Raw genomic sequence first — 27,801 nt, 5'->3', positions numbered from 1 at the left:
ATTAAAGGGGTGGGGGTGGGGGGGAACCACACACAGAAAAGAGCTCCAGCATCTCGGGGTACTCTGTTAATTTCTTAGGGGTCCGAATGTACAAGAATTCCACAGTGTGAGGTGTGAAAGGGTTTTGGTCTGTACTCTCTTAGGGATAGCTAACTCCTCATATTGCTGCTTGTCTGTAATGCAGCTTCAAGCCTGTTCATTTGCAGAGTCCAGCTTCTTTATGCACATCTCCTTGTTTCCCCTTTCATCATCCAGTTCCTTGGGGGGAGAGAGGGCAGGAAACCCAATAACACGTCACAGTAAGTTTCTCTCTGGCATGTTCCACTAATCTCTCCACAAAGGAGGCCAACCTTTCTCCTTCCTTTGCCTGAGCCATCAACACCATTTCTTTGTTTGCCACACGTACTCTTTTATTTGGGACTTTTACCAAAATTGCCAAGGACTGGGATTTTTGGAAGTTTACAATTTTCTGCATTGTTTTTCTCTTTTCCACACCCAGAGTCTGAAGGAAGGCCTGACCGTGCAAGAACGTCTGAAGCTCTTTGAATCCAGGGACTTGAAGAAAGATTAGTTGTATCCCATTCAACTTGAACACACATCCCACCTGGCTTGCAGCAGCACAACACAAACGCTGATTTTTGTCTGTACCGTATTTTATTAATATTATTGTTATTGTTTGTTATTATTGTCATCATTAACTGTATGGATGGATAAGAGACTGATTGATGGATTGTAGTTCACACCACTTCCTGCTGTGTTGATTCCTTCAACTCCTCCCTCCCAACACCTTATCCAATCTTTTCTTCCACTGTATCCTAGAATTAGTAATGATTTGGGGGGGGGGGAAGGCGAACAATCTAATTTCCCTCCCATTCTAGCAGCCTGTATTAGAATTCTTTACTTTACTGTAACTCATTACACTAAGTGTCAGTATTAAGGCTCAGCAGCCTATTGATAAGCTAGCTCTGTCTTACCGAATGTATTGGTATGGAAACAGGGCCCAGTTGGCGTATCTAGCTCTGCTGCTAACTGGCAGTGGTCTGGTGCTCGTGGGCACGTTGAGCCAAGTACGCCAGGAGTTAGTCTTAACTCTCGTTTCTCTGAGGTAAAGCCTAAGGACATTCTGTTTCTGCCTAAATTTACAGCACTGACCTACTGGAGAGAAATTAGAGGGGGAGTTGGAGAAAAGAGGTGGTTTGTACCCCTGATTCTGCCACCTTTGCTCTCCACTCTCATAACAGATTTTTCGGGGGCGGGGGGAGTGGGGAGCGGAAATGATGGCATTTTGTACTCCTTCTACTAATGCAGCTTAGAACCACACATCCCAGAATATTGTGGCAAAGTACTACAACAGAATTGTTGAAACTGATCGTTCTAATTCTTGTTTGTTTTTTTTTTAATTAAATCTTGCACAAAACACCAGCTCCCCCTCTCATTACTTCCTCCGATCGTTCTTACAGTATTTTCAGTGACCACCTATTTTTGAAATATGGATTGGGGTTTTGCATTGTAATTCCTGCTCTCTGAAAAGTGTCTGCTATAAAATTTTAACTTTTTTTTAAATTACTCCCCTTATAAACCATGTCCATGTAGTTTATTGAAGGGAGGGAGGGGGAATGAACATGAGGAGGTGGTGACACTGTTTTGGAATGTTTTGGAACTCTTGGAATATTTTTTTTAAATTGTTTCTAGGGGGTGGCTAGGTGACACAGTATTCACAGAGCACCGGCCCTGGAGTCAGGAGGACCTGAGTTCAAATCCGTCCTCAGACACTTAACACTAGCCATGTGACCTTGGGCAAGTCACTTAACCCCAATTGCCCTGCCTTCCCCCCTCCAAAGAGGAAAAAAAAGAAAAAAATTATTCCTAAATTCAACTGAAATCAGTAGTGACTACACCCTCATGTTGTACTTAAAAAAAAATCAAAATAAGACGATGCTAACAATTTTGCATGACATTTTAATACTTTGTGAATTAGACTGGATTTGTTAAGGTCCATTCAAAATCCTTAGGGCTAATAACTCTACCTTAAGTTTAAGATTAAACAGCACTTTACCCCAAGTGAGAAGTAGCTCTGCTGCCTTTCAAAGTAAAAAAAAAAAATGAGAAGAGTCTGAAATGAGGTGCTTTTGAGGGATTCTGAGAGCGGACTTGATGCCTCTGTTGCTGCAAATCCTCTTTCAAATGTGTTTCAGCTTTAGACAGCCCGAAGGGCTGGCTCTGCCCCTGGAATGTGAACAGAGGTGACCGGGCTAATCTTTTATAACAAACAAGCTTCTGTCTGGCAAACGGGTAGGGGATTTAGAATAAAAATATTATTAAAGCCATCCTGAGTAAAACACGGTAACTTGGGAAGGCAGGCTAAAATACTAAACTACATGGATGGGAAGAGTAGAGGTGGGAAATGACCTCTAAGTACAGTAAACACTCCACTTATTCTCATTTAAACACTTCAAACCTCCAAGCCCAGTCACACTGTCCATTCATCCCTTTTCTCTAACTTCAGTATTAATACTCTTCCAAGGTCTCAGTGGCTCATAGAGACACCCTTTGCCTGTCATGATATCCCAAGGAAGGGTGCGTTTTTGTGATACTTATTGTATCTAATAGCAACAGAGAATCAGATGATATTTTTTAAATCGCTAAAACAGAAACCCGCTAGTGGCAGAGTTGCTACAAATGGAGAGTGATTTTTTTGTGTGCTGTGTTCCACATCACATCTTTTGAATATTCAAAAGCTCAAATTCCCTTTGCAAGCAGGAAATTATTTCCTGCTATATCTAAAATAATATTTTGCTTGCATCTGCTAGAACTAGTAGTGGAATCCCTGTTTTTGAAGCAGGCGACTGATGGAGGCAGTCTGTTCGCTTTTGGTGTAGTGCTGCCCACACTTGCCTCTTTGGGAATGTGTGGCCCTTCTGAGAGTTAGGTTCTCAAATCATCTTAAGACGAGGAGGTGCAGAAGAGAAGAGAGGGTTGGTACTAGGAGACAAATTGAATCTGACTTGATGCGCCGCCAAGAATATTTACAATTTTGCTGTGTTGTGTGTATCATTTCCTTCTCTAAGAAAATTAAGCTTACCTGCATGTGGGAATTTGCATTTTGTTCTGCTCCTTCTAACACTTTGACCTAAGCAAACCAAGTGAACATATTTGGATGTTGTTTCTTTAGTTACCCAAGCCTCCTAATTCTCAGAGAAAACTGCCAAGTAAGAGAACATGAAATGCTGTTATTTGAGCTTCTCTCCCCATACTTTTCTCACAAAGTAGCCTACAATTGAAATTGGAATGCTTGTTTTACTCTCTAGTTATGCAGAAAGAAGTAGGATGTTTGTGTTAATGTAGATGAGACAATAGCAGATCTCTTCTCCTGTGGCCTTTCCTTGTCTTAGAGTTCAGTTCAACAAACAACTATTAGGCACCAGCACCGTACAAGAAGACATTCTGTATATCATTTATTTAATTCATTAGGTACTGATTGCAGTTATTTTCTTGTTGAGAATTTTTTTTTTTTGGCCTGAGATGCATAGAAGAGAAAGAATTTTAGCTAGGCAAGTAAAAATGAATGATCTTTTTTCTTCTGCTACCAGATGATGATGGCATGGACAAAAACATACACAGACTGGTACAGTGTCTGTAAGACTGAGCTGAGCTACATCCTTTCCCACATGGCTTCATTTTCCTAGATTCTGAAGGGATCATACTTAAAAAAATTAGGTAGCTAAAAGCCAGCATCCCTCAATATTTTTAATATATTAATCTAGGCAACTAAATCCATTGGAAAATTGTTTAATGATCCTGATTCTAGAAATTAGGCCCCCAAAACATTAGTTAACTAATTTTAGTACTATAGTGGAGGAAAAGTGAATATCCTCCTCGGTGTTTTTTCTTTTTAAAATAACTATAAAATAAGTACATCCTTGGTTGTTCTAAACAACCGTCTCACTCGGTAGGACTTGAAAATGACATCGGACACGAGGCATGTGATTCAGCAGACACAGGGCAGATACCTTTGGGAAAGTGAATTGTAATGAGACGAGAAAGTATAAGATGAGGATTGACAGGATGGAGAGACATAGGAATGGAGCTGCTGGTGGTGTTTCAGATATATTGACAATTCTGGATGCTGTTGGCTGCTAGTACTATCAACAGAAGCAGAAATAAGTAACTGGAATCAGGAGGAGGGTTATCTTCGGGCCCAGTGCATGAGAATCAAGAGTCTGCACACAAGAATGGCTCCTGCTCTCACCAAGTTGTCCATAGAGGAGAGAGCAGCAAGTCGCCTCCTGAGAAGGCTCAGTAAGAGCCCTAAACACACAAAGCCAAATAAAAGAAAGGATGGCTTTAAAAATTAGAGCTGTCTTCTTTAAGAACCATGTGAAGCAAACTCTCAAGGACCATATAAATCTCAGCTGGTGTTATTCTAGTCACCTAGTACTGGCATTTAATGAAGCTTATTCACTCCAGAAGTAGATGGAACAATGTAATTTTTAGCATGTTGAAAGTTTTAAGAACTAAACACTAACTGTCCTTTATAACCCAAATTTATAAGCATATCAAGATTATCTTTCTTTTAGACTCCAGTGTTATTTGGGAAGAGAATAAAGGCATTACAGTGAAAGTCAGGGTGATAGTCCTGCCTCTGCCACAAGCAGCCAAAGCCTGGGGCAGGTCACTTCTTTAACAACTTGATGCTTCACCTCAAAGTTATCCCTGGCGTGTACATGATTTAGAATAAACTAAATAATCATTTAAATGGGCATTAATACTAAACATAAATATAAAACATAGGTAATAAGATCTGTATTTCCTGTGTATAAGTTAAGATCAGCCAAACTGAAAGTTATTAAGAAGAAGAAGGTATCAATACAAGTTCCTTAATCACATTTAATACAAGAAGCTACATAAATAAAAACTTAACTACAAACAAAAGTAAAGATCTTTCCAAAATAGCAGACTTGGTTCTCAACTAGAAATTAAATTGTAATTAGCCTCACTAATCCAGTAACTTTGGCCATCCTGAAACGAAGACACAGCCCCTGAACTAGGCAAGCATCAAAGGATTGTTTTTATCCCCTTAGGGAAGACAACAGATGACAGAGAAGGAGCACTGAGCAGAAAAGCACAGCAGCCTATAGCCTTTAAGGTCTGCAGCAAATAGCCCTTTTACCACAAAAAATTCTCAAGGGCACCAATGTGATTATGATGTTCAATGTCCTGTTTTCAAAGTCAAGGAAGTAATAGCCATTGTTAATGAAAACCTTTAGAATATTAAAATTAATTATTTAGCACTTTATTAAACTAGAAGAATTCATTTCCTAAGTAAATGAGGCATTATAATATTGAATGGAAGAATCTGTAGGTATAAATGATTCACTCTTCAGTTTACTCTTCATAATTCAAATAATTCTTGGTTGACTGAAGAAAAACCTTTTTATTTCAAATAGAAAGAGAATCTGTGTTTACTGCTGATATATCCACATAAACAACCTACCCAAGGAGTGATTCATACTGAAAAGTTTTCAGTTTTACCTAATAGTTGTTCGAGAGTCTATTCTAGTAAAGGGGTGAAATATATTAGCTGTTGTGTTTCTAAATTTCCTCCAACCTAGAATCAAGTTTTTCATTTTTCCATTCCATTAAAAGTAGAAATATACTTACTAAAATAGATCATTTACATGTAGAATAAGCCAGGCAATTCTTAAGTCAACCAAAAATAATGCTTATAAGACATCCTGCTGAAATGCATATTATATTTTGTTTTTAAAAGATGGCTAATTTTCCCTGTTCTTTTTCTTTATTCTAATATGAAATCTACATTTTCAGTATTTGTAGTGAAAAGTCAACACATTCCCCAGATTTTTTCTTCATAAAGAGAGATTCATCTTATGATTCTTCTCCACAAGAAAATTGGAGTGATTTTTTCTTTTTAGGCTGAACAGACAAGGTATTGTTAGATTCAGTATAATAAATTAGTGAATAGTGAGCTATGCTTATGGGTTTTCCATTAATCTCATGGTATATAAAGAATGAGCAAACTTAGAATTTACCACCATAAGAAAAATTGTTTTTCTTTCTCTTCTGCATCAACAAAATGGATTTTATTCCATACCATCTGTACCCCAAAACCCTTTTTAAAAAATTAAGCTCAGATACTCTTTCTACTTTAAAACTCTGAAGTAGGTAAAAAAAAATTAAAATCTAACTTTCTCCTACACTTTTTCTCAAACTCAGAGCATTCTGTATTTCACTTGCTGTGCTCCTATCCTACCTGTTTCATAGTATATTGTCGATATAGAAGCTATTCTCTGAAATGCCCTTAAGGGATAAAACCCTATATGTTTCTGTGTGTTGGGGGGAAAGAAATTATACATTTATATCCATATAAACACTGTTCTTTTTTGCAAGCTGCTATACTTTACATATTTCAGTACTGAAAAGAACCAGATTGTTTAGAAAAGAATAATTTCTTTGAGTTCTTTGATAGAAAGTTATATGAATTTGAAAAAAACTATGAATGAAAACTATGTATAAAAACATGAGCATTTTCAGATTGTCTATTATGATGCCTTTTTTAAAAGGGATTTTTGTGGGGAAGTGGGGGGGGGAGGGGGAGTTGGGGCAAGAACCTGTTTCGTATAATAAAAGAACAGAATTAATTTCTGCTTCCTTAGCTAAAAATAAAAATAAATAGAACGCTTTCTGTGGTAGCAGCATGATGAAATATTACTTTGACACATCCTTGATGTGATTCCTCTAGACCACTGCATTTTTATGGTCAATATCTATACATTGTGAACATGCATGCTCATTATAAATTGCATTTTCTCTTTTTGAAGACAGCTTTGTCTTCAAAATAATTTAAAATCTGTACAGTATTCAAAGCACACACTGTAAATATTTATTACTTGGAAGTTAGTAGAAAGGGTTTTGTGACTTATTTTTTTAAAAAAAATTAATACAGATGGTTCCTTTTTAAGAGTGGAAAAAATACTCTGGGTGTGATGTTGAATGAACCCAGCATTATGATAGTTTTTAATGACTGTTTTAAATCTCTTTTAAAATTCTTTGCTGATAGTTGGTTTTGAATATACTTGTCAAATGTATAGTGTATGTGAAAAGTATAATCCTACGAAAGTTGAATTTTTCATTGAAAGATTTCAGTAATGTTGTACTTGATGTATGGTAATAACCCTCTCTGCATAAAGTTTTTAAAATGAAGAAAAAAGTTGCGTTTAGCAAAGATAGCTACAATATGACCAAAAAACCCATTTTTTTTTAACATAATAACTTAAAAATGTTACAGGAAGGTAAAGTATAACATAGTTTTAACATCAGGGATGTGATCCTATTATTTCTTCAACATTCAATATTATTAGGTAGGGCTGTAGGGAAGAGATTTACCAAATCTTTAGTTGTGATGTTTAATTAAACCTCATGTTGTAAACGGAAACATCTATGTAGGCATTGTTTCCAGTATACTGTTTTATGTCACATCAATGCAGAAGTGACTTAATTGCAATATAAAATATTTTGGAGAACCGAAGGCTAAAATATAGGATGACCTGGAAGAACATTAAATAGCCCTATTTTATGCAAGCGAGTTTTCCTCTACTATAGTGAATTTAAAAAACGACCATAGATGAAGCTATAGAAGTCAGTAACAAATTTAAGCCATCAAATCCTAGTTGTCACCTTTGTTACAACCACCTCCTCTATTTTTCCTAGAGCAGGGGTTCATAATCTTTTTTGTGCTATTGACCCCTTTGGCAGTCCAGTGAAGCCCTTTTCAGAATGTTTTGAAATGTATAATATACATAGAATTACAAAGGAAACCAATTATATTTAAAAACAATTATTGCAATGTTTTTAAAAGTTCATGGAGTTAAAAATTAAGAATTCCTGTCCTAGAGGAAGAGGTGGACAAGATAGATATATTCACTAATAGGTCCTTGTATATTCATTATTATAAAAGTATTGTAAATATATCTTGGCTTGAAAGCTTTTAGAATTCAGCTCCGTCTTTGACTTGCCTGCTGACTTATTCTTACGGTAATTCACGACCAAGAATTAAGTAGTGAGAGGAAATCGGGATTTTCTAAGTAAAATCTATAAAATGGTGAGCGGTGCACTGTGACACTTGGCAATGACGTAGCCTGATCTTTTTCTTTCCCTCTTCTTGTAACTTCCTCTTTTTATCTATTTTTTCCAACATACCCTGCCTCATACTTAAGGAGAATAGTAATCAATTATAGGATAGCTACATTGAGATCTTACATTGATGGGATTTATAGCTCTGACTTATATGAACTTCTAAGAGAGAAAATTTTATCTGCTGTAACAGTATAAATTGGAAATAATCCATAATTACTTATCCATGTCTAAAATGACCTTAAAAATCATAAGCCACTGCTAACACCCATGCATGTGTATGTATTTAAGCATACACTCACACAGTAGTATACTTTACACAATAATTAATTTTTGCACTAATATTAAATGTTCTGTGCACTAGATTTTAAAATTTTGTGAAAAATGAAAACCGTTCCAGGGAAGAAACAACAGCATTCTGACCATAAAGCTTATCATCTATAAATCAAATATGAGGTAAAACTCATGTGTGTATATATATATATATGTTTAGCCCCACATGGTTTATATATCAACCCCTGTCAGACTTGTCAAATTTCCTCTTAGTAAAGGATGCTGATTTGCTTAATAAGGCTTCTCTCCTTCCTTTCCTTTTCCAATCAACGCAATCCTTTGTGCTTTTTAAAAGCCACTGTTCCTGATCAACTGTTCACTGTAATTAAAACATTACTTTGTCACAATATTTATTCCTTAAACCTTCTGTGACATGCTAGATTCCTGTGGATGTAGCTGATCATTTTTATTTTGTAAATATTACTTAACTTTACATAAACTATATCATAATAAACTATTTTTGCACCACCCTTTGCATGCTGTGTGCTGAGGTTCTGTTTATTGTAAGGGTAGAAATACTAAAGTTAGCTTAGGTTGGGCTATTATTGATTTAGTTTTCTTAGATGTTTGTTATTTTACTAACATAGAAAGGCAGGCTTTTTTTTAATGCGTAAGTATGAATGGAATATGAACTACAAAACCAAAGGAGACCACACCAGATCAATGAGATTGCCAAGCTAAGTGGCCTGTATTAAAGTCTCTTACTTCCTGTGTGACTGTGGTGAATACACAACCTTCCTGGGGCTTGTCATCTGAAAAAATTATTGGGTAGGATTAGATGGCTTCTGAGGTCCCTTCCAGCTTTGAATCTTTAATCTAGTAAGGTAAAAAGTAGGAGCCCAAACTCGTTTTATTCTGAGTAAGGATAGCAAAAACATTTATAATATATAATATGTAACACAGTAACATATTTATATGTCATGTGATAAAGCTAATAAGGACAGAACTATCCCCAGTGTTTCCTAGAAAAGATGAAGAGAATCTAGTCCTAAATTTCTTAGTCATACTTAGTCACTTGATAATCGAAGGTATCACATTTTACATCCTGACAGAAGGTGAGTCTTTTTAAGATGGATACCTGGCTTTTTAAAAATAAAGCTTAAACTTGTAGGTTTATAAAAATAATTGAAAGATACTTAATTAGTATATCATTGTAATGTTTTTATGTAAAGTTCCAGTAGCATAATGGTACTCTATAACAAACTTCTTTTCTGGTCAATGAGAACTTGAAATCGGTATTGATTTAAAAAAATTCAACGCTATCTATATGTTGCATTATAATGTAACAGGGCTGAACATAAACTATTTTCTTTTGATCAGGACCCCTGATTTCCCTGTGGTAGGGAACTCCCAGGGAAGAAACTATTAAGGAACCGTGGATTGCCAAGTCTTCTGCAATTTACAAGATTTATCGTTCCCTGGGGCACTGAAAAAGTTAAGGGGCTTGCCCTAGGTCCTAGAGCTAGCTAGTGAGAGGTAGGATTCAAACCGAATCTTCCTGACTCTAGTGGCTAGCTCTTTATCCAACTATGCCATGATCTCTCTCAAATATTTACTACTGTTTCAACAAAGGCATTTGAGAATCAAAAATGTGTATTTAAAAAGCCAATAGAAAAAAATTTAGAAAAATAACTTATCTATCAAAAGTGTATTCTAGACCTGTTTTTCAAGATCATTCTGTACCCCACCCATAAATCAAATTACAAGCCAGAATTCTTTTTGTGAGCTCTTCACTCATTTCATGAGAGGTGACTGAGGAGTAAACCAGATAATAACAGGGATTTTTTTTTAAGTATTTTCTAAGGTACGACATAAGGCAGATTGCGCTTAATAGCTTATAATCATTGCTGTTCCTACCGATGTTCCTGAGGCAGTACAAGATCAAGGGTCTTATGAAAATTCAGTTTCCTGTAATTTCTGGTTTTATCCTAATTCATTGAAAATCAGTAGCTTTTGTATGGCCTATGTGGTGTATTTAACCATTACGGGCTGTTTGCCAACCAGTCTAGATAAATTCGTTTGCCATATTTAGGTTATATATTGTTTAGTTGTGTCCTTGGAATACATTCTTATGCTGAGGACTCAGACACAAAGGGCAACAGGCTTTGGGTCCTCCTCAATCCACAAAACCTTTGTTTTGGGGGGCCGCTAGGTGGCGCAGTGAATAGAGCATCGGCCTTGGACTCAGGAGGACTGGAGTTCAAATCCAGCCTCAGACATTTAACACAAAAGCTAGCCGTGTGACCTTGGACAAGTCACTTAACCTAACTGCCCTCCAAAAAGCAAAAAAACCCTTTGTTTTGTCTGACCTCTTTTAAGAATAAACTGAATTCCTAAGACATTCCCACTAAAGTAGCAATGGTAGGGAGAAGATTTCATAACACTAAAATCAAAATTGATTCAACTATTTTAGACTTCTCAGCTAACATAAATTAATAGCTAGTAATGTAAGGCTATTAGGAATGAAAGGTTACTTCAGAAGAGTTTCTTTATATTCTAGGAAGGTGCTTTTCCTAGCCAAATAAATAAACTTACTGCTATTCAAGTAGTACCTCAAAAAAAAATTTAATATCCATTTGCAGAGATCCAACTAGATTAAACAATAATAAAGACTGAGAGGTTTCTCTCTGCAAACAACTGTATTTTGTATAAGATGAAAGAAAATTTTATTTTTTAAAATCTATACATCACAGCAAGGTGGACTTCATGAGTCTTTTTTGTCATTTAAGGTATATCCTAGGATTTCCTATTTTCTTTTCAAACATGTAAGTTGCTTGAGGAGATGCAAAGATATTTACCTCAAAAAGAAAAAAAGTTATTAGATTTGTTCAAATTGTCATTTTGCTTTTCTAGTTTGAATATATGCGAGTACTATTGTTAGTGATAAAATCCAAGAAAGACAGGCATTTTATCATGTTTCTAACCAGGCATGTTACCATTTTATGGGAAGAAGGTAGTAATCCTTAATGTCATAGGGAATTTTACATGTTCTTTCACAGCTATTTCCCAAAATCTGAGATTTAATGTGAAATTCAGGTATCAGTGACAGCCTTTAGCTGCTGTTTGGGATGGCAGCCGCCACAAAAATTCTGCTCTGGTCATAAAAGTAGGCTTTCAAACACTATATACCAGTAGAGGATAAACCTCTGGAAATGATCAGACTAAAAATATTTGTGGTAGTTTGGCCACTAGATGGTGAACCCCTGCCTTGGCAATCCGTGAAGCCGACTTTAAAAAAAAAGACGTTTCTCTTGCCTGTCCGGCATGATGCTGATTATGTAGCAAGTACATCAGAAGGTAACAAAAAGGTTTGTAGAGCACTGGTTTCCTAAACACGAGATGATCTGGTACAGTGGAAGGGGTAATGAGCGGTTCTGCAATCAAAAGACTACCATTCAAATACCACTACTTACTACCTGACACTAGGCAAAACCAATGAACTTTCGTGGGCCTTAGTTTCCTCCTCTGTAAAATAAGGGGGCTGGACTAGATATGACTCCTGAGGTCCTTTCAGACTCCAGAGCCACAAGCATCGATCCCCTCCCCGCCACTAACAAGATGATACACTATTCAAAGGACTAACATCAATATTGATGTTTCCATTCTAATTGAAGATGAAAGGCTGCACCTAAATAGAAGGATGGGCCAGGCTCTCCTCAAAGATCAAAGAGCTGGAAATGGCTTCCTTGCGTCCTTTAAGGTAACAAGAAAATGATCGTTTCCTGAGGCATTTGGCCATCTTGCCTTGCAATGTTCACAAGAACCAAGGCTACCAGGAAGCTTATGCACAAACGACTGCTGCAAAAAAAAAATGGAATAACAAAATCCTATGAAGAACTTTACATGAATTTTCAAATTAAATTCAACAAACCTCAATTAACTACCTACTATGTACTAGTATGATCAAGGCCAAACAGCCTGCCTTCTTGCTGAGGACCAATCTAGCCGAGTATGGAGAGATGTCCACTGCTAACAGGATGGCCACCTGATGAAGTCTGTGACCAAGTCGTACTAGGAACACAGAGATTTAAAATGACACCCTTGCTCTCTCAAGGAGCTATAGTCTACTTAGAAAATACAAAATGTATGCAAAAAAAGTAAAAGAAAAGTTGGGGTGTAACACAGAGAAAGGGCACCCACAGGAAATTTTGAGAGATCCAGAAACATTGGTGGAGGAAAATTTGAAGAAGAAAGCTGTGCCAACTTGGGATCAGGGACGGCTTCAGAGAAGCCATTTAACAACTGAACTGAGTCAAGCCTTGAAGGATTTTGAAAGGTGGCCATAAGGAAGCACATGACACACATAGGAGATGGCCTGTAAGAATGCATGGTGGTGAGTGATAGCATTTTGGATCTAGATTGGGAAGGACCTTTAGTTCTACGTTAAGAACCTCATAGTTTTCCTATAGGCAGAGTAGTTTTATAACTAAGGCAAATTAATACTCGATGACTTCAGTGAGACAGTGACTCATTACAAAGAGCCAGTGGGGCTAAATCCAGAACAGGAAATCCAGAGTAACTTCATTTCCTTTTTTGACAAGAATCTAGATTTTTGGCAAAGCTCTTGATGAAGTATCACATAGTATTTTTTGTGGAGAAGATGGAGGGCCTTGGATTGGATGACATGATAAAGTACAGATGGATTCAGAACTGGGGCTCAGAATGGCTGTTAATGGTTCAGCACCACCAGAGCAGGTCTTGAGCAGTTCTCTTCAGAGAACCTGTCTGACTCCAGGCTATCTGTTTAATATTCTTTATCAATGACTTTTTTCAAGTTTACAAATGACACAAGACTGCAGTGGGTAGCTAACATGCTGAATGACAGGATCCAAAAGAATCCTGAGCTGAAACTAATAAGACGAAATTCAGTACAGATAAATGGAAAGTCTTACACCTGGGTACAAATATAATCTACTTCACAAGATGGGGAGGCATTATTAGATAGCATTTGTTCTGGAAAAAGATCTGGGAATTTTTGTGGATTGCGAGCCTGATACCCATCAGTAGTGTGATCTAGCAGCCAATGTCACTTTTGTTTGCACTGACAGTCTTAACTGTACATCACCCTCAGCAGGCCTCATGTGGATGACTGTGTTGAGTTCCGGGCACCATACTTTAAGAAAGACATTGATAAGAGAGTGTCTAAAAGGGTGCAACCGAGGTTGGTGAAGGTCCCTGAATCATCATAACATAAAGATTGGTTGAAGGAACTAGGCAGAAGAGAAAACTCAAGGGATATGATAGCTGTCTTCAATTATTTCAAGGGATGCGGAGATCTTATGCTTGCGCTGTTTGGCCCCAGAGGTTCAAACCAGGAAAAATGGGTTGAAGTTGCAAAAGAGGCAAATTTAGACTTGGTTAGGAAAAAATTCCTAAACTGAAATGCACAAGAAGAAAAGAAAAAATGAGGAAGCAGAATGGCATCTAAGACACATGTTGAGGGGCAGCTAGGTGGGGCACTGGCCCTGGAGTCAGGAGGGCGTGTAAGTTCAAATCCAGCCTGAGACACTTACCAGCTGTATGACCTAAGGCAGGTCAGTTAGCCCTGACTGCTCACCACCCGTCCCCCCAAAAAAGACCAAGTTGAGAAGAGCAGCTACACCATGCCAAGTGCACAGAAAAAAATCTCTGCTGAAAGCAAGACAGTCCAAAAGAATGGCAAAAGTAAAATGAGAGGACACAGTGTTACAATAAGAGAGGCTGAGAATGACTGACCCACAAGCCTACTTTTCTCATCTTTATAAAATCTTGGTAATTATCTTCTTATTCAACAAGAGTATCCTTGATGAAAATACAGGAAGGGACTCGACAGGCTTTTAAAAAATTATTTTCCACAATAGACACATCAAAACTGAATGAAAGTATAGAGGAAAAAAGATCCCATCATGTCTGTGGACTATCTAGAAATACCTATTTAACTCCAAGCCCATCCAGAAAGGCTCTCTGCCAAGAACTTCTTATGCACATGAGCGGTAATGTAAGTTCTTAAGATTCTTGAGAAATCCAACCAGATAGAACTGACTGATGACCTTTTGGTTATTAATATCAACTGAGGCATTAGGAGAAATGTATCACTTGGCAAAAGTATTAGCACCGTCCTAGAGGATGTCCTGCAGAGTCCAAATGGGCTTTTAAATGATTCTACTTGCAGAGAAGCCTTTTCAATGAAATCTATAACCACTGAAAAGAGATCAGTCATCCTAATAATTTATACAAGAATTGAACTGAATGAAGAATGCTTACTGTCCAGACTAGTGTATGCAATTGGATGGCCAGGTTATTGATTATATTGGTACACATCTGGGACTTTGCAGATAGACAATGACACGGAGAAAGAATAGGCTGGAATGTATCCGAAAAACCATGCAAGGCTTTCACCAAAACCCAAACTGCTCTCTGACACTAAAAACCAATGCCACCAGGCATGCTATGATTAGTGGAACATCACACTAGTAAAATAATCATAGTTTTGGGTTGACCTCAAGTGCTGCAATGGTACCCATGAAATAAAACAGGCCTAAAAGAAGACCACCAGCTTGTTGCATAAATCCTCTATGAAGGGTTAATGAGAACAGAAACAAGAACTACAGAGGGTGAGAAGGTATGGATGGGTCACTAATTGTACTATGTTGTACACATACTGACAAGATCAAGGACCTACTGAAGTAGCTAAAAATAAGATAAACACACGTGAGTAGAGGAAATAATTTAGAATATTTTAGGACTTTACTGGAAAATTTCAGAAAACTCATTCTAGATATTTGCATGTGCAGCACAGATTAAAGATATATTTTAAAATATCTGTGGATCTTAGAACGGCATGTACACAAGACAGAATGAAAGGATACTTTATGCCTAAAGGAATAAAGGATTGAAGACAGAATAAAAATCTAAAAGCTTCTGATTTTTGTCTCCTTGAAATACACCTCCAAGATTATTTGAAAACTCATGGTTACCCAAAGCAAGGCAGATAAATTAGCACAAGGCCACATACATTTTTCAATTTAATGGAAAGGCTCTTGCTAGTCCCTCAGTTTCAGGTCTGGAGTCAGGAAGACTCATCTTCCTGAATTTAAATTTGGCCTGAGACACTTACTAGTTGTGTGACCCTAGGCAAGTCACTTTACCCAGTTTCCTCATCTGTAGTGAGCTGGAGAAGGAAATGGTAGACCATTCCAATATCTTTGCCAAGAAAACCCCAAAGGGGGGTCACAAACAGTCAGACAACTGAAAATTACTAAGTAACAACAAAAGTGAGAATGTTTATAAAAAACTACTTAAATAGTAGCCTATTTCAGGCTCCTATTATTTACTGCTATTCACTAAATCACGTCCTAGTAACCAGGGTAAAGAAAGACTAAAATGTTTACTTATACACAAATATATTTTAATAACACATTTTGCAAGGTTGCACTTAATTATCTCCCCCCTACCATGCGGAATGCTTGCTGTGCTAGCAACGGATAAGCAGTACTGCTGTCCAGGACAAACTCCACGGCCTCTCCTCTTCTTGTCCCTTCCAACTCAAGCCTATCGACACCTTTGAGAGAGCCCTGACTCAATCCAGGATGTACACGCTTGCTAGAGCTGACTTAACTAGTCATGTGGAAAAAAAGCATGTCCGTGAGGGAGAGGGGAAATCTCACCTGAACACAGAAATATAGTTCAAGAGACTTTTGCAAACAAGAATTAAAATGTTAAAAATCAACGGGCATCTCCTTCCTTTCCAAAAACGAATGCTATTGAAGTTTTCCTTACTGCAGAACGGCAACGAACATGAAACCTTGCCACAACACAACTTATGACAGAATGGGATTCAGTATAAGGGGTCCATCTTCAAATCGTCCCAAGGACCCCGCTGTGAGCTGTTTTACCCATATCCCTAAGGAAAACACGAAAGGGCTTTGGTTTACTTTGCTTTACTTTCTCTGAGGGAAAAAAGTGTAGTTTACAGGGTTGAACTCCTCCCAAATACGTTCAAATTCTTCCAAGAAAAGTCTCACGTATTCTTCATCCTCCACAATCAAAACATTTTCTCTATTATTCTGAATGGCTTGGGTGGTCCAGTTGAGAGAGCCAGTAATAAGCATTTTCTTGTCCACAATAGCAAATTTGTGATGCATGTAGCCGGCACCTTGATCGTGACGCACCTGGATACCTGCAAAACATGGCAAACCTCTTTTCAAGGCCTAGGGAAACGAGCGTTTCACAATTTCCTCACACTCCAAAGTACGTGATGACCTGCCCCGGTCTCAATGCAACCCCACGCTCACGTGTGGGCGCGGTCCCCCATCACACCCGCCAGGAGGGCGTCTTGGCAGGTGACCGGGGCCTCGCCAGCACTCATCTACTTTTGTCTTTAACTGGAAATAGTCACCGTTTTCCCCAGAGGGTCGTGGCAGACGTCCGGGAGGGCCGCAGGACACAAGGTTTTTCTCCCCGATCTAATCTCCCCCGCCACGCGAGCAGCGCACGCAGTGACCGTCCACGCTAACATCTGACGCCTGCTGTGCCCAAGCCCACGCGCGTCTCACCCTGGCGGCGCACAGGGCACGAGACTGCTGAGAAGCCACCGCCGCGCGTGGGCTTGTGCGACATTTCGCGGCATTTTCTCCGGGGCAAGAGCACGGTTTTCAGAGCCACCCTTCCCGGGGCATCCCCTTTCTCCCACTCTAGGTCTCGTTTTCAGGCAGCGTAAACCCTAAGGCCTTTACAATAAAATGTGTGCACGCGTAATGTACACGCTAAGCCGGCCCCGGGCCCGCGCGCGCGCGCCTGTGCTCTGAGGGATCCAGCTTCCCGGGCCCGGCCTCTCGGTGCCCCGCCCCCCCGCTCCCCCCCTCCCGCTGAGGCGCCTACCTGCCTTGCGCAGGCGGCCGATCTGGGAGCCGTTGAGCGCCATGTAGTCGCAGTCGGTGACCACGCGCACGCGGACGCCCTGCTGGTGCAGCAGGTGCACGGCGCGGCCCAGCTGGGGGTTGGAGAAGGCGAACAGGCAGAGCTCGAAGCTGCTGCGGGCCGACAGCACGTACTGCAGCAGGCGGCTCAGCGAGCTCTCCCCGTGCGGCAGCGGGCACAGGCAGTTCGAGGCCGCCCCCGCGCCCGAGCCCGCCGCCCCCGCGGCCGCGCCGGGAGACCTCCGGACCTCGGGCCCCGCGGCCGCCCCCGAAGGGCCCCCCTGCCGCTGGGCCTGCAGCAGGGCCTCGGTGCAGGTCACCTGCGAGGGGAAGAACAGCACCTCCCGGCGCGGGGGCCGATGCCGCCGGCGCCGCTGCTGCCTCAGCCAGCCCACCAGGAAGCCCAGCGTCTCCAGGGCCAGGCCCACGCTCACGGCCGTGAGGCCTAACGTCTGCCAGCGCAACTGCCACATGCTCCAGCCAGACTGCGCCTGCGCCGCCGCCGCCGGCCGGGCGCGCACACGGCGCGGGCTTCTGGCGGCACGAGGTCGCCGCGCGCTCCCGGGGCCGGGGCGAGGGCAGCGCGCGGCGCCCGGGGCCGCGGGGCGCAGCGTCGGGTCAGGTCAAGTGCCTGCCCCCCCCCCACGCTCCCGGAGGGAGGGCGCGCCGCGGGGGCTTTCCTCAAGCGCACGTGCCCAGTGCGGCCACGATGGCCCTTTGCGGAAGCCTTTTATTTCTAGTTTTGGTGCTTTGGTTCCCGCTTCCCTTTGAGACCTGCAGCTGCGGGGTCGTTCTTGTTGGTCTTTAAAAAAAGCAGCCGCACCGCGCCGTTGCGTGCTCTGCCCTCTGAGGCCGCCTCGCCTCCCCCCGGCCCACGGCTTTCCTCCACGGCCCCCATCCCTAGTGTCGCCGTGTGATGTCCGTGTGTGTCAGAGCACCCGTTCACCATGCCTAGCATGACGCCCGCCACACACTGCTTGTATTCCTGGCAGCGTGGAGCCACTGGAGACGTTGGAGGAGGGCAGTGCCCGTCACAGCTCCTTAGGGAGGGAGTTCTGGTTTCCGTGTGAAGCGCAGACGGAGGAGGGACGGACTGGGAGCAGGGGGACCAGCTAAGTCGTGAGGAAGGCCCCCGAGCGATGGCTGTTTGAGACGTGGGTGCGTCAGGAAGGCATCAGCGATGACCCTCAGGCAACTTGGAACAGCGGTGGGCAGTGCCCTGGACGTAAGCCGAGGTAATGGACGACGAGCTGACAGTCAAAGAATAAGAATCGTGGAAATCCAAAGGCCATCTAGTCCAGCTCCTTCATCTTACAGAAAATGAGGCAAACGGGGTAAAGTGACTTGTTCAGGATCACACAGCTACTAAGGGCCCGAGGCCAGATTGAAAGTCAGCTTTTCCTAATAAAGCTTGTATCCACTGTGCCAGCTACCGGCAGTGTATACACCCTTTGTAGGCTAGTGTATCTCTTTTCCCCTCTGGCCAGGGCGTCAGGACGATCGCCACCCACACAAAATAACCGGCCCGGTAACCTTGAGCAACTTTTACTTAACCCCAATTGCTTAAAGAAAAAAAAAAAGTTTCATAACAAAATCGATCCACACCCTGGTGTTGCTTTTCTTTTCTTTTTTGGAGGGGGAAGGCAGGGCAATTGGGTTTAAGTGACTTGCCCAAGGTCACACAGCTAGTAAGTGTTAAGTGTCTGAGGCTGGATTTAAACTCAGGTCCCCCTGACTCTAGGTCTGGTGCTCTGTTCACTGTGCCACCTAGCTGCCCCTTTGTTGTTTTTCTTAACTCTCTCAAAGCCTTTTGAAGACGTCAGGCTCTAAAGGCACACATTTCTACTCTCCCTCTTAGAAAGTTAGCACTTCTTTGTCATTCAGCCCTTCCTTTTTATCAGTAATTCTTGGAAATTCTCCATTTCATTAAAAGTCTATTCCTCCCCCCTCTACACCTCTCCCCCAACAGCTGTAAGATTATATTTAACTTTGTTGCTTAACATATTCTTAGTTGTAAATCTGTATGCTTTGCCTTTTGGAGGACTGTATTCCAAGCTATCTTATTGTTTCTAATAGAAATTGCCAGGTCTTTGTATAATTCTGACTGTTTCCTTAGCACTTTAAGTCTTTCTTCTAGCTACTTCCAGTATTTTTTCTTAGTCTTGGAAGCTCTATATTTTGTTAATGACATTCCTGGGATTTTTCCTTTTGGAGTTTCTTTGAGGAGATGATTAAATGGATTCTCTTGTGTATTTTAATGCAATCTTCCCTTGTCCTCCTAAATTCTCTAAATGGATTTCTTTCTAGTTTAATTTTGCCCTCTGATTCTAAGAGATCTGGGCAGTTTTTACTCATGATTCCTTGAAAGATAGCGTCCAGATTTCTTAAATTGTGGTTTTCATGGAGTTTGATGATTCTTTTTTAAAAATCTTTTTTACATGAAAACATATTTCATGCAAAACACAGACTTGAAAAGATTAACAAATAAATGTAGAGGTATTTAAATTCAGCAAGGCATTCTCTACATCACTACAGACCTTTCAATTTATACCCTGCAAAGTGTATTTCAGAGGAGTGGTGTTTATTTAAAAAACTGTGGCATTAGCTTCACACTCTTGTTTGAATTTTATGAATTGTTAGTTACATGTGTACAATAATCTTACAAAAATTAGAAAGAATTACAAAAAGTATTGCATTGATAGCATAAAACATGCTGTTCTTAAGAAGGTCCTGGAGCGGCCAGGTGGTGCAGTGAGTAAGAGCACTGGCCCCAGAGTCGGGAGACCTGGGATACCTCCAGCCTCAGATACTTAACACCCACACAAAATAACTGGTCGTGTAACCTTGAGCAAGTTACTTAACCCCAATTGCTTAAAAAAAAAAAAAGTCCTGAATCTGAGTTAAGTTGGTTTTTAGCAAAATTGGATAAGAAAGAGAGACTCTGACTTGCCCATTAGCGAGGTAGTAGACATTTCCTCAAGTATTCCACATAGTCTTTTATGGCCAAATCATTGTGAAAAGGTCTTCCCTGGTTCCTTGTGAGATGAGAGTCTTCAAGCAGGGAAACTTCCAGTTGTGACAAGCTTGTTGCCAGAAACACAGAATCTGTAGTAGTGGCAGTAAACACCTTAGTTTGTGTCTTCAAACTGTGTTGTTTGCCTTTCATTAAGGCCTCCGCTTCCTTGAACATAGAAGCTGGGCCTTGAGTCTTTCTCACTGCTTCTCCATGCCAGTGCTCCTCCACGATGTGAACTCTGAATAAGTTTAGCAACTCTTCAAAAGAATTCAGGGGCGGCTAGGTGGTGCAGTGAATAGAGCACCAGCACTGGAGTCAGGAGGACCTGAGTTCAAATCCAGCCTCAGACACTTGACACACCAGCTGTGTGACTTTGGGCAAGTCACTTGACCCCAATTGCCCTCCAAAAAGCAAAAAAAAAAAAAAAAAAAGAATATCGTCAGTCTTTGCTGGAAAATTCTCTTCCAAACTTTCCAATTCATTCTCTAGGGTTTCTGTTTTTTCAAAAATGGCTTTTAGATCTTTTAGCAACTCTAGAAGAGACTGGTTGAAATCTTCAAGGCCAGTTCTAAGTTCACTTTGCTCTTGTCATTTCAGTGCTTCATTGCTGCACTGATATCCTTACGCTGTGGATCCAAATTGTTTTGATTTTTTTAGCTGCTGCTTGAGCTTCAGATGATCGTACTGCATCTGAGGTAGATGGTTTTTAAACATTCTCTCTTTGCACTGTTTTCTCAGGTTACTTACTTTTGATGGCAGACAGCCTATGTTTTAATCTTTTGATTTTGTTCTTTCACCTCTATCTTAGGGAATCAGTGATATGTTCGGACCATTTGAATTTTTACAGTCTGTTACTTGGGCAAAGTTTCCCACTTTCTGTTCTAAACCATTCTTCTCATTCTCTCTGCAAGATTTCTTTTTTAATCTGTTGCTTGATTCATTCTAGATAGTCATCTTCTCCTTGTGGAAAAATCTGTTTTCTCCTTTGAGTCACTACTTGCAGTTGTTATGGAATTCCTTTTTCTGGACTGGATCATAAAATATTTTTTTTGTAGTAGTTGGCATCTTCTGTTTATTCATCTTTCCAAACTTAGTTCTGCTGTGCTGATCACTCCTTGGGAGTGTCTGCACAGAAAGAATACTGGTAGATTCCCTGCCTACCCTTTCCCTATATCTTCTGAGGGTCAGAGAACTAGATTTTCCGAGTTCTCAAGTGGAGTCTCAGGACAGAGTGCTAGCAGCCTTGGCACTTCTGGGCCTGGAGTGGCCTGGTTTGAGAGCTGCCATGTATATATTCACTTCCCAAGTCCATATGATGAGTTTCTGACCATATTAGGGCTTTTTTTTTTCCAGGCACCTTCCACACTTGCTGCCTCCAGATACCTTTTTATAGGTGTCTCTGGTCTGTCTCTAGGGTCATTCTGCGAGAGTTCCATTTTATTCACCTAGGTTGAGTCTAGTCTTCTGACTTTGTATAGTTCAGCAGTGAAGTAACTTACGGTAGTTTCTCATTGTATCCCTTGCTGTTTTATCTGATGCTGTTTTCAAGTTTTTGTTGAGTCAGATGTGCAGGACTTGTGGTTCTGTTTGGGGAACCATCTTGTGTATTTTTATGCAATCTTCCCTTGTCCTCCTTGAAAAGCCTATGAGCAGAAATGTATTTCTGTGATAAATTACTCACCTCTGGCAGCTTGTAAGTTTTTTCTTTATAAATATTGGGAGTTTAACTAGGATGTATCTAAGCATGTTGAATTCTGGGTCTTTCAATGTGTGCATTTTATTGATTCTCATGGTAATTTACTGGCCGCTCTTGCCAATTTTAGGAAATTTCCTTTGATGATTTCATGAATTACAGGGTCCTGAAAATTAACTGTAGTATCAGTAATCCTGAGGCTTTTGGTTTGGGATTTGACTTCCAGATCTAATCTGTCCTTTGGGTATGAATGTCTTCCAGTAGTTTAGATTTTTAAGTCTATTTCCAGATGGCCTGCATTATGTGTCACTAAATTCCATTCTACTGTAATTGCTTCTTTGAGGTTTTCATTAGTACTTTTCATTGTGGTTGATTTAAAACTTTTTTCCCCTACCTCCCTTGCTCCATATTTTAACTGATTCATTTCTATATTTTTAGTTCTTTTGGCCTTCTTTTAATTTTCTTGTGAGGTTCTTTTATAGCGGTTTTCTTTCTTTGTGATATTTCTATTGTATTTTTCAGTGGGCATATTAAGAACTTCCTTCCCACTTATCCTGGATCAGTATACTTTTTAAATGTCACGAACTGAGTTCAAATTATCCCTTGACTAGAACTTTGTGGCTGGCTACTCCATCTCGTCTTTTTCAAAAACACATCTGAGTATGCCTCACCTACTCCTGGTCTTTTCAGAATGTTATTACTACATCAGCATGTCAGCATTCCAGGCACTTCTCCAAGACCCTTAAGTTGCAGAACAGGTGCAAATCTACATCGGTAGAGAAAGTTTACTCATCTGGGAAAATAAGGAAATTGTACTGGATGGCTAACATCTCTTCCAGTTCTAAATCCATAACTCCATGATTTTATTTTCACAGCACTAATTAAGGATGTGTCTGCATTGGCCTAATGGTTAACAGTCAATAACCTGTCCAAGCAATCTCTTAACAATTTTTTTTTTGAGGCAGGCATCTTCTTATTTTTAGTCGATGAAAATCTATTTTCTCTCCAACCTACCTCTCTTGCCCACTGGAAAAAAGGAAGAGAAAAACTGCAAAACTTCAGTATGCATACTTGAGCAAAACAACTTCCCAAATTGGCCATGTCCAAAAAAATATATGGTAGAGATACATTTTTAAATTTATTGAGGCAATACCCAGAATTAATATCTTCAAGAGTAACTACACTGTGGGGAAGATTTTCTAATATTGCTAAGTAACTTGTGATTACGTACATTTTAGAAGTTAACCTATTTCTTATAAGTTGTCCTCAACACTTTCCATTGCTGAAGCCAACTACCTTTCACATACTACATCAAAAACACATATGTTCTCCAGTTTACAAAAATACATCTTTATTGTTTTAATGCTTTTGCATTATAGTTAACAATGACATAAAAACTTAGTTTTTGTGTTAAATATAATTTAAATAAACACCCACAACCCCCCCCTTAGATAAATCAGCAAAAAAACTGTTGCAAAACCAAGTCTCGTTAGAAATGCAAGTGCGATGCACTGAGGAAACTGAAAAATCTAGTACAACACTGCTTTAGTTGCCATTAGTTGAGGCTTTAACAAGTTATGAAGGGCAGAGATGCTGAATGGAATTATGGTAAATTTCATAAATAACTTATCACGACTAAATAAAAGGTCAGAATTTAAATGGCGGGAAGTCAAGTGCCTGTCTTTGACATTTAGGCAAAAGTAACACTTTTATATAAAACAATTAGCCTCTTCAAAACTGTAAGTCACAAGTTATTTTCACGTGCAACTATAAAGAAGCCTAGCCACAATACATTTGCAAATGAGTGTCTTTAGCTTGTTACTGGATTTCCATTCCGAAAATAATCAATTACTTACTCTTCTCACTTCAAATAGGATTCAAATGCATGGAAGGATAAATAGCTGCTGTAACTTTAGAAACCTTTTCCAAAGACCCAAGACAGCTCACAGCCTTAAGATTAGAGTTCTAAAAATAGTGAGGGAATTGAGTATACCCTGAATGTTCTCTACTGAACTGAAAAATCACCTAACTCTTGCTCAATCTCAAACTGAAAGTGTTCAAAAAAGATGATAATCTGTATCAAAATCTGACCCTAGCTTCTTCCTTTTCTAAAATTTGAGATGAAAATTCTTTAGAGCTAACAAATCCAAGTTTTTCTTAAGAGCTTCTCTCTCCATTGCCAGTGGTAGGAGATGAACTTTATACAGATACGAATCCAGCTGTTTAAGGTTTCCATTGTCACCATGTGGGTGGGCTAGTCCTTCTTAAATTGTGAAGATATTTTTATAGTTTATAAGGCTGTGCTGAAAAACAAGATTAGCCACAACTAACCGCATGGAGGCCAGAAATCAGGGTCATCAGTCCACATTTCTGGATGACAAATGTCTCATTTCTGAGCAACTCAAAGATTTAATTTACAGTCTCTAAGTGGAATTTGCGGAATCTGTATTTTGTGATTCACATGACCTGCGGTGGGTGTGATGGGAAGGAGAATGAATAACTAGATCCCAGGAGACATATCCTGAGATACACTCCCATCATGTCGTCAGTTTCGAGATTCTGAGGAAGTAGGGCTTCGAACTGTAGACATAAGGTGTGATTTGTAGGTCTTGCTTAACCCAGTCATCCAAAACTTCAGGAGTTTCACGTTGTCTTCCTCAGCCGCTCCCAGAATGCTTAGAAGTTTTTGGGTGTCCTCTTTGGGCCGACTATCCACTTTGGTGAATTTGAAAAGCACCTTCACTTTGCTACAAAACACAACAATTACAGTGTTCAGTCCCCTCCTGTGGCAACCAAAGGACTAAATAAATGGCCAAGGCCATTCTGCAAGTGTCTCTAGTCACTTGAGATTCTCCTTATCTGACTGAGATGGAGCTTAAATGGCTCCAGAAACTGACATGTGAAGGAGCAAATGATGCATAAAAGTTTTAGAAATACTCATTTACCTGTTACAGGCCACCCTCCATGTCAAGGCTAAAATGGAAAAACCACCATTTAGCAAACACTATTTTCTCTGAAAAGCTGTCCTATTTTTTCCCCTACCACTCTAGTGAAACTACCTTAACATTATATGATTACCAAACAGTGTGGCCTTTTGTTCACCCTCTCTAGCCTCAGTACAACTTCTGGCACACACTTCTTCCTGGACGCCCCTCTCTTCTGCTTCAGACACACGGATGGCTGTTAATTGTTCTGTCTTCTCTCTACATTGTGGATCCTACCATCCGTTATCTCACCTCCCTCTGCATCTGGATCCCCTGAGAAAGCCACCTATGCTTCCTCGTCTCTCACTCTCTTGGAAAGCTTCCATGGTCTGGCTGCCAGACTTATCATCACACTGAAGCTGCTTCCCTGAACGGCCAAATCGAAAAGCCTCTTCTCTCCTCTCTCTGCAGTATCTGCCACTGGTGATGCCTTCCGCTCCCTGAGTCTTGGGGCTAGCGCTCTCTAGGGTTTCCTTTGAGCTTTCTGACCATTCCTTTTTCGGATCATTATCCACATAACACGCACTATCTATGGGTATTCCATAAGGCAGCCTTCTTGTTTTTTTTTTTTTGCCTTTTGGTGGGCAATTGGGGTTAAGTGGCTTGCCCAAGGTCACATGGCTAGTTTTTGTGTTAAGTGTCTAAGGCCGGAACCAAACTCGGGTCCTCCTGACTCCAGGGCTGGCGCTTTACTCACTGTGCCACCTGGCTGTCCCATAAGGTAGCCTTCTTGACCACCTTTTTCTTCCTATGTTCTCACTTTATCAACTTGCACAGGTCCATCTCTATGCCAGTTTATCAGCAAGCTTTTATTAAATGCCCACTATGTGCTAGGCACTATACGTGGACCTTTTGTAAATAGAAAGAATGAAACAATCCATATTCTCTAGGAGGAAAAAGTACATAACTATGTCTATGTGGAAGAAATATAAAGAGCATGCAAGGTCATCAAGGAGCCACTAGCGGCTGAGGGGAGTTAGGGAAAGGCTTCCCGTAGATGGCCGTACTTGAGCTATGTCATGAAGATCCCATAAGGTGGAGGTGAGGGAGGACTGCATGCCAGGCACAGGGTTCCCATAGATAAGAAGGCATCAATCTGGGCAATGTAACATCTTGTGTGAAGATCAGAGAAAAGGGGCAGCGTGGCTGGGTTGCAGAATTCAGGGGGAATTTACAACGAAGAAGAAAAGACAGGGCACAGCCAGGATGTGAAGGACTTTAAAAGCTAAACAGACAAGTTTGTATTTTATCGTAGAGGCAAAAGGGAGACAGTGGAGTTTTATGAACAGGGGAGTGACACACTGAAGTTCCATGATTTAAAAAATGACTTTGAATGTGGTGAGTAGGCTGAACTTGAATGAGGAGAAAGCTGAGGCACGGAGACCAATTGTGAGGCCATCATAATAGCCTAAGCAAGAGGTGATGAGAGCCTCAGCTAAGGCAGTGTCTGTGTGAGAAAGGGGGGGAACATGAGAGGTTAAAGAGAAAGAATGAGATTTGGCAATGATTAGATATGTGAAGTGAGGGAAAGGGAGGAGATAATGTTGAGGTAGGGGTACATTTTGAAAGAAATAAATAGTTTAGAAGAGGGGTGGGTTCAGGGCTAATCTGGCTGTTCTGAGTTTGAGATGTCTCTAGGATGCCCAGTGTGGAACAGTCAGTAGGCAGTTGGTGAATTGAGACCAAATTCAGGGGGGATGCTGGGTGGAGCTGGATAGATAGATCTGCAGGTAGGCATGATGATGATGGTTAAAACCATGGGACCTGATGAGGTCACCAAGAGAATACAGAGAGAGAAGGGGGCTCAGCATGGAGTTAATGTGATATCAATGATGAACTAACGGGAGACTGAGGAGCAGACAGGTAGGCGGGTAGGAGGAGACCTAGGAGAAAGCTGTGTCATGAAAACCCAGGGAAGAATGAGCATCCAGGAGAGAAAGGGCAGCCAAGTTAGGTGAAGCAGAGAAGTCTTTAGACCTCAGGAACAGAACTTGGCAATTAAGAGGTCACTGGTAACTTTGGAAAGAGCAGTTTCACCTGGGTGATGAGTTCTGAAGTAAGACTGAGGACCAGGAGTGGGCACAAGAAAGGAAGAGGAGGCAATAAACGCGGACAGCTTTTTCTAAGTTTGGCTGAGAAAGGGGGGAGAGAAGAGAATGATAATTTGAAGGGGGAATGGTCCAGGACAAAGGTCTAGGGATGGGGAGAGACTTGGGCATGTCTGAAGGCTGCAGAGAAGGAACCAACCAACAGGAAAAGGCTGGACATCAGGAAAAGAGGGGAAATTTGGTAGAGAAAACCAAAGGGGATGGCATCAAGGACACAGGCAGAGGGGATGGCTGTGGTAAGGAGGATGATTTCAAGGATCTTCATATGGAGAAAAAGGGAGAGCATCTAAAAAGTGAGGCCTTGAGCAGAGCGTGGGGGCAGTATGAGGGGTGGAAGGCTGGGGAGAGAAGATCTGCAATAACTTTTGTGGGTAGTGAGGTAGGGAATTAGTCAAGGGGGAATGAAAGGATTGGCTTCTGTAGTGAGGACTCAGCTGAAGTGAGAATGGGCCTGTTAGCATACTGTGTAATGGGGGTTAGGAAATGACAGAGCAAGGGGAGAAGGCATTTGAAAGTAAGAGGATGATATCAGGTTGAGCTGACTGACTAAAGGGACCAAATTGAGAAGGGAGGAAAGTGAAATCAGTAGAGCAGGATTGGAGGTCAAAATGAGAGCAAT

At 40.7% G+C, this 27,801-nt stretch overlaps 3 protein-coding genes across 9 annotated transcripts in view; 1 reads left to right on the top strand and 2 right to left on the bottom strand.

The window, feature by feature from the left end:
• Positions 1 to 8,959, top strand: part of MPRIP (myosin phosphatase Rho interacting protein) — a 237,508-nt gene extending 228,549 nt beyond the window's left edge. For all 6 annotated transcript variants that reach the window (XM_069087914.1, XM_069087915.1, XM_069087913.1 and 3 more), the window contains one exon: positions 500 to 8,959. In XM_069087914.1, the coding sequence (XP_068944015.1) occupies positions 500 to 571 (72 nt within the window). In that variant the 3' untranslated portion in view covers positions 572 to 8,959. The remainder of the gene's footprint in view (positions 1 to 499) is intronic.
• Positions 8,960 to 15,849: 6,890 nt separating this feature from the next.
• PLD6 (phospholipase D family member 6) lies at positions 15,850 to 17,868 on the bottom strand. The gene is made up of 2 exons (XM_069087916.1): positions 17,344 to 17,868; positions 15,850 to 16,642 (listed from the first exon to the last, which is right to left on the bottom strand). Exons 1-2 carry the CDS (start codon positions 17,852 to 17,854, stop codon positions 16,404 to 16,406), a joined length of 750 nt encoding a protein of 249 aa, XP_068944017.1. The 5' UTR covers positions 17,855 to 17,868; the 3' UTR covers positions 15,850 to 16,403.
• A 5,548-nt stretch (positions 17,869 to 23,416) lies between these two features.
• FLCN (folliculin) overlaps positions 23,417 to 27,801 on the bottom strand; it is a 35,426-nt gene continuing 31,041 nt past the window's right edge. For both annotated transcript variants that reach the window (XM_069087909.1, XM_069087908.1), the window contains one exon: positions 23,417 to 24,837. In XM_069087909.1, coding sequence (XP_068944010.1) covers positions 24,636 to 24,837 — 202 coding nt within the window. In that variant the 3' untranslated portion in view covers positions 23,417 to 24,635. The remainder of the gene's footprint in view (positions 24,838 to 27,801) is intronic.

The sequence above is a fragment of the Petaurus breviceps genome, unplaced genomic scaffold (genome assembly GCF_028583685.1).
Source record: "Petaurus breviceps papuanus isolate PSGF00001 unplaced genomic scaffold, PetGlider_PUasm1.0 183, whole genome shotgun sequence".
Lineage (NCBI taxonomy): Eukaryota > Metazoa > Chordata > Mammalia > Diprotodontia > Petauridae > Petaurus > Petaurus breviceps.
This window is presented reverse-complemented; position numbering and strand designations above follow the sequence as displayed.